The 6662-nt window shown below is 38.2% G+C and overlaps 1 protein-coding gene across 1 annotated transcript in view; it reads right to left on the bottom strand.

Moving 5' to 3' along the window:
• cntn6 (contactin 6) overlaps positions 1-6662 on the bottom strand; it is a 168812-nt gene that overhangs the window by 23856 nt on the left and 138294 nt on the right. Inside the window, exons 18-22 of the mRNA XM_016675751.1 lie at positions 5543-5701; positions 3868-4017; positions 2313-2383; positions 941-1175; positions 723-838 (exon numbers count right to left, since the gene is read on the bottom strand). Of these exons, the coding sequence (XP_016531237.1) occupies positions 723-838; positions 941-1175; positions 2313-2383; positions 3868-4017; positions 5543-5701 (731 nt within the window). The remainder of the gene's footprint in view (positions 1-722; positions 839-940; positions 1176-2312; positions 2384-3867; positions 4018-5542; positions 5702-6662) is intronic.

Below are 6662 nucleotides of genomic sequence, written 5' to 3'. Positions count from 1 at the left end.
TCATGTCAGTCTTATTCACCCCCCTTCAAATAAAGTGTTACCGTTTATTTAAAATGTTTTCCAGTTCCAGTTTGGAGTGTTCTGTACAAAATTAAAGTTTAATAATCTTTCAGAGGGCAAACTTGCATTATTATGCCATTATCAGTATATTAGTTCTATCAAAGTGAGAATATTGTTTATCTCAATCATATCTGGGATAATTTATCTTCTAGAAAAATATTCATCATAGATCCAAACTGTAAAAGATTTTTTTTTCTATATTTAATGAAATGCTTCCAGTTCTCATTTCTTTTTGGCTTGGATTGGAAATATTTATTATCAGTAATAAGATCAAGATTGATCACTTTCTATCAAAATATTATCTAATTTATCTAAGTTTAGTAAATTAAATAAAAGCTGACTGTGGTGCATCAGTAAATGTCTGGATAAGTGTGGTTCCACTTATTATAAAAGCTTAGCTATAAAATAGAAATACTGTGTGTTGTACTTCTTCCATTGTATGATAATTGTGTTGGTAACAATTTTACCTTGATTATAAATAAAAAGTCTGCATCTGCATCAACCATATGTCCAAATTTGTATCAGTCTTGAACTGCAGTTGAGGGGCCGCACTTTGGACACCCCTAACTTCCACAGATATGCTCAAAATATGGAAGCTTATTACATGGTCAGCCACTGTGGGATTTACATTGGTTCTGAATAGTTCTTGTTCTGCTTCATACCTCGTATCCTATGATGTTCTCAGTGCTGGACCTGGGAGGAACTGGTTCCCAGTACACCTCAATCTCAGAGGCAGAGATGGAATGAGCCCATACTCTTGATGGAGCGGCGGAAGGCTCTGTGGAGGACAGACATATGAATTATGCATTGCCTCGATTAATAGCACAACCACACCCCTTCTGGAATCTCCGTCCTCCTGTTTCCAAAGCGAATGCCTCACCTTCATCTGCAGAGAGCACTTTTATAATCCGGCTGAACGGCCCCTCCCCCACACTGTTGTACACACCCACAGTGGCTTCGAAACGGGACAGAGGTGCAACGCTGTCGTTCCTGTACACGTATCTGGACACGTCGGCTGAGGCCAGCACCGTCTTGATCCAGGTGCTGCTGCCAAGTGGTCGGAAAGCCACAAGATAGCCAAATTCCTCTCCACTCTGCTGTTCCTCTGGAACCGGCTGAGGGAAGAGGTAAAGAAATAAACACCTATGATCAAACTAAATTACAAAGCTTGATCCACAACGTTCACAATGTCTACAAGAACTTTTGCCAACACAACCTTGGAGAAACAACCAAACCATTCAAACATTTGTAACAACTTGACAAATTAAAACCACAAAAACATCATACTTTTCATTTGGATTTTTGTTAATACAATGTAGGGCACAGAAAAGCTTTGAAGGGATATGTGATCCTTGAATACCCAAAGCATGAGTTGTATCCACAAAGCTGAACTTATCAATGCCAACGACACAACAAATGTTACAATACAGCATCCCGCCCTCAACAGTGTCTGATTTGTTATTACACACCTTCCTGCATGATTCACCAGAAGTGAAACTTTGGATTCACTTCCGGTGAATTCACTTCATTGTTTCATCTTTACTATTGTTGAATTTTACTAACTCTGTTGCAGATTTTGGGTGGTGAACATAAGAGGAAAAGGAAATGCTGCATAAACAGTTTTCACAAACCTCAAAAAGGAGCATGGATATAAATGTCTAATTACTTGAAGAATGACAGATGCTGAACTTCATTCAACTGTAAGTTAACAAAGGAGCTAAGTGTAAAATATAATTTATCTGGAAAAATAGATCTAGAGCAAACTAAGTGAACTAAACGTTTTCAAAGTTAGCGAAGACGGTAAAGTGCTAAGCTAAAAATTAGTTCTGCCATTAGCACATTAGCAGAATATCAACTGTGGCTGTATTGTGAGAAAATGAGGAAAAAGTTCCAACCTGTGAATACTTTAGTGTTAACCACAAATATTGTTCTCTTGTCTTTATATAAACTGCTGCAACCTTTAAGGGGTATAAATACTTTTCCAAGGAACTGAATGATCCACAAAACGTAAAGTCGTCACCAAAGTTCAGATTTACACGCTGTAACTGGCTCAGGCTCTGCATCCTCATTTAGATTTACGCCACACAGGGAGTCAGCAGGTAGCAAATCAGAAAAGGCTCCACTTTTAATTAAAAAGCAGTTGCACCCAAAGCTGGTCCTCTGCGGGAACAGTAACTCTGCCAGAGTTCATCTCCCATCAAAGGGAGGACACTCTGCCACAGCGAACGCTCGGTCAAAAATCATCCACTCACCTCCCACGTAATGACAAGCTCTCCTCGAGCTCCCCCACCACCACTCACATTAACCGGTGCAACCTTGGGAGCTGAACAGGAAAAAAAGGAAACATAATCATCAACAGGGGCAGGTGCTGCATTTTCTGTTAGAACAGACAGTTTAGCCACAGAGCTGGGAAAAAGTGGTTTGCTGTTGTTAGCTGCATTTCCATCAATCATATAATTGTGCAAATTGGAATTACAAAAATAAATTCACTTAATGGAAAAACAGCTATTTTTGAAAAAATAAGTTTTTGATAAAAACGTTTTTGCTCTATGATGAGGTGGTTTTTTAGTTGTATTGTTGCGTCTCTCGCAAAACTCCAATGGGAACTCTTTCTTTGCATCACACGAGTCACATGATCAGCAACTGGATGTTACTATTGGCAGAAACCACAAAGAAGATAAGACGACAGGAAGTGGTGGTGTGGCATGCTTTTAATGACTAACTTATTCATGTGAATTTAATTATCTTATTTAATGGTAACACCGCAATTTCAAAATTGTGTTTTTTCTACATTAGCAGGATAAAACAGTTTTGCGCACGATTATAATGGAAACCAATTTTAATATTAGACAAAGATAATATGGGTAAATACAGAATGCAGGCTTCAGATGATGATTTTGTTTATTACAATAAAACAGCTTCCTGAACCAACATGGTCCTTTATGAAACTGCAAATGCCCATCTTGTTAAATCATGAATTAACTTGTTTTAACCAGTTTGGTCCAAACTAGCATGTAGGATGCCAACGCTGTGCTGAATCAGGTACAATTTCAGTATAATGTACTGTCTGCATAAAGCTTACTTACACATTGTGCTTTTTGGGCTTGCAGAAAAAGCACAATGCGAAGGCACACCACACAAAACAAAAAACATAAAGACCGCTTTTGGTCTGAACCAAACAAGAGGATCAAAAGACTTGTGTGAATGTAACCTAAAAAAGTAACAAATTACGCCAGACAATCAAAGGAAATTCAACAATAAAATCACTTTTCCCCATAGCAAATAAAACCATAATTTTAACACTGTTTTTTATATTTACACACATTTTTTTGTCTGATGTAACATTTGTTTGATGATCTGAAACATTTATGTGACCAAAACTGTAAAAATAGAAAAACTCTGAGTCGAAAAGTCTAGATTTAGTTGGATGGTGAATATGTAGCTTCCAGCAGGAAACTTGTTCCTCTGTGATCCAACCAGATGGATAAAATTCTCTTACATCAAATAGGAGTTCTTTGTGTTGCTTCCTCCTGGTGGATGTCACACTTCTGTCTGCCACTAAAATAATTAACACTACACGTTCCAGAATGCTTGTTTCTACATTCGACTGGGCCGCTTACGGTAATTAAGTGGAATTTCATGTCGCCTCATTTTCATTTTCTGAGTGAAACAAAGAGCTGGCATGAACAATAACATGAACAATTGCACAAAGAACGCAATGAGATGCAAAACTAAATCAAACAGGTAATTTTCCACATGGGGGCTGCTTAATTTTCTATGAAGAGACATAACAAGCCGACAGAGTACCTGCTGCTTTGGTTCGGATCTGTTTTGATGGCATGCTGGGTTCTCCAACACCAACACTGTTGATTGCCACCACCCTGAACTCATATTCCACCCAGGGGCTCAAATCTTTCACAGTGGCGTGCATCATCTGTCCAGGCACAGAATCAGGAACTAGAATCAAAGAATTAAGAATCGATAGGTGTTATTAATTGTTTTTAAGGAATATTTGAAACAACTATATTAAAATAATAAAAAAGAATAGAGACGTCAGTCTGAAAAGCTGACAGTTGTTCATAATTTAAAACTTTTCCATTTATGGAGTGTCACTGCATTTAACTAAACAGAATCAAAAGCCTGTTGTGGTCAATTTAATTAATGTGACTGACAGGATGGAGCTAAACGTCTTCCAGCACTTTGAGTTGTTCAGTGAAAAGTACTTAAGATGAAATATATTTTAAAAAATCTAATTATTTTTTTCTGTCATCAGTGGATGTAACTGTCATCTCAAGAACTCCAAAATATTTTGTTTTCCAATCTGTGGTGCAGTGTTTAGACCATCTAGACCACTTCAACAGGCAATTAGAAATGTCATTTAGATAAAGACATAACTTTTTTTAAGTGACTCAACATAAAATGAGTTGATGAAGAAACTGTCCCAAGCACTCCACCCCAAAGCTATGCAAAGATGGTGGCAATGATGACAGTTTAACACATTTAGGGAAGTTGGGAGTTTTTGGTGTGTTTTTGTTTTGCTGCTATGATATGACACACATTACAGTCATTAAGTCTATAAGCCTTAAAGACACACATCTTGACATTAAACTAAAATTTTGCTATAATCTAAAGACTACTCTTACATTCAACCACATTCTGAAATGTAAACACATCGTTTGATGTTGATCTCATGGAACTAGCTTGGCTACATTAATGTGTCAAGATACAGCAGGTTTTTATTAATGTTTTATTAATGGAAAAACATCTCCTGTTGGTAAGACTCACCATAAATACACAACCTAACAAATCCAGCTAAAACCTATTCCTGATTCAAACTTATGTTTGAATCAGGACTGTGGTTGGCCAGCTAGGTAGCCTGCACGCCAGCTACAATTCTATGTATAAAACCTATTTTAAGTAGGGATGTGTGTGTCTTTAACACAATAATTTTGATTATTTACATTTTAATGTGTTAAAGAGATTCACACAAATACTTTTTTTTTTCTTTTTTGCACAAGCAACATCTGCAAACAACAGCGATGGACGACCAACCCAATGTTCCGGGCCCGTTGAGGGTTCATTTTGCTAAAAAAAAAAAAAAAAATTACTGGGATATTGTTGTGTTCAATTTGTGTTAAACTAAGTTAGCCTACCAGTGAAGCTATTCAAGTTTAAAATAGCATCTATCTCAATGCTAATTATGCATTTATATATGCATCAAGGACATCCTGAAGCAATTAATGTGTATAATATCATGTTGCACCAATTTGATGGTTGAATAACCTAAATAACAGGTTGAAAACAAATATCTTTTTTTCTTGAGCTTTTTTGTCTATTTATTCAAAAGTTCATAAGCAAAATATATGTTGAATTAACAATGTTACTTTTGTGGATATATGGTTTTCACTTAAAATGCAATTAATAAATTACAGCTGGTGCAATTTATTCAATTAATTGAGCCCCACCACTAATATTAATTTACCTGTCTTCACCGTTTGCCAGCCAATAGAGAAGGGGGTCCGAGCTTGAACTACGTACATGGTGATGGGACTGTGGTTGTCTGGTCCAGAGCTCCAGGATAGCTGCGCTGTAGTGTCAGTAATGGCGGTCACTAGCAGACCCTGTGGGGCACCAGGAGGTCCTGCAATGATCAGAAACACAGAAAAGTCAATGAAGAAAAAATAAATAATAATTTCAGGTTAGTTTTTGTGTTTTGCACTCTGAAACTCTGCCACTAGTGTTAAGTGATTCATAACCTTGCTCTATTGAGAGAAGCAGTCTCATCAATGGTGAATATTAAAGTTCATCGGCTTGTGACAAGAACAACAGCAAAATACTGAACGCAGATGGCTGGAGAGAACTAGAGATGTTATTGTGTTTTATTTTTTCATCAGGGATTGGAGGAGTGTGCTGGGCTGGTGAAACAGAGCAGAGCGGGATGTGCGCGCGGCTGGATGACTGACTGGCAGGTGTGGAGACGAGCGTGAGAGCGGGTGGCGAGCAATGATCCGCACTGGCTGGAAGAACGAGCTGGCGATGAAAGGTTGAAGAACCGGGTTTGATATACTGCAGGGTTGAGAGGGAGACGGATTGCTGGTGTGCAGGCTGATGAGCAGCCAGACAGCAAGGAGAGTGAAAGATGTGCCACACCCACAACACACAAACACGCTCACAAACAGACAGAGAGAGGTAGACTGAGCAGCACAGGAGGCTCAGGGGAGAGCAGAGAGTCTGAGGCTGAAGGAATAAGCTGGAGGCATGGTGGTAAAAATGATACGACCTGCTACGTCTGGGCTATTTTAACTTACTTTGTATTCAAATAACATTCTTTAACGAGAATGCTTCCAATGAAACCTTCAAAGACAGAAAACAGAGCCCGCCTTTTATTGCTAAAAGAATATTCATCCCTTCTCCCAAAAGTGTAATGGTTCTTCAAATATATCCAATCCCAGTTTCAGGCTAAGAGTCCCGATCACAGTCATTCTGCAGTGGTCGGCACAGGGAGTCAACGAGGAAGGGCAGCTCCTGAGAACTATCATTATCCCACGGTCTTATTTTTTCTGCTGTACTTTAAGAATAATTTAGATTTTTTTTTTACCACA

This window comes from Poecilia formosa, unplaced genomic scaffold (genome assembly GCF_000485575.1).
Source record: "Poecilia formosa unplaced genomic scaffold, Poecilia_formosa-5.1.2 Scaffold121, whole genome shotgun sequence".
NCBI classification, from domain to species: domain Eukaryota; kingdom Metazoa; phylum Chordata; class Actinopteri; order Cyprinodontiformes; family Poeciliidae; genus Poecilia; species Poecilia formosa.
This window is presented reverse-complemented; position numbering and strand designations above follow the sequence as displayed.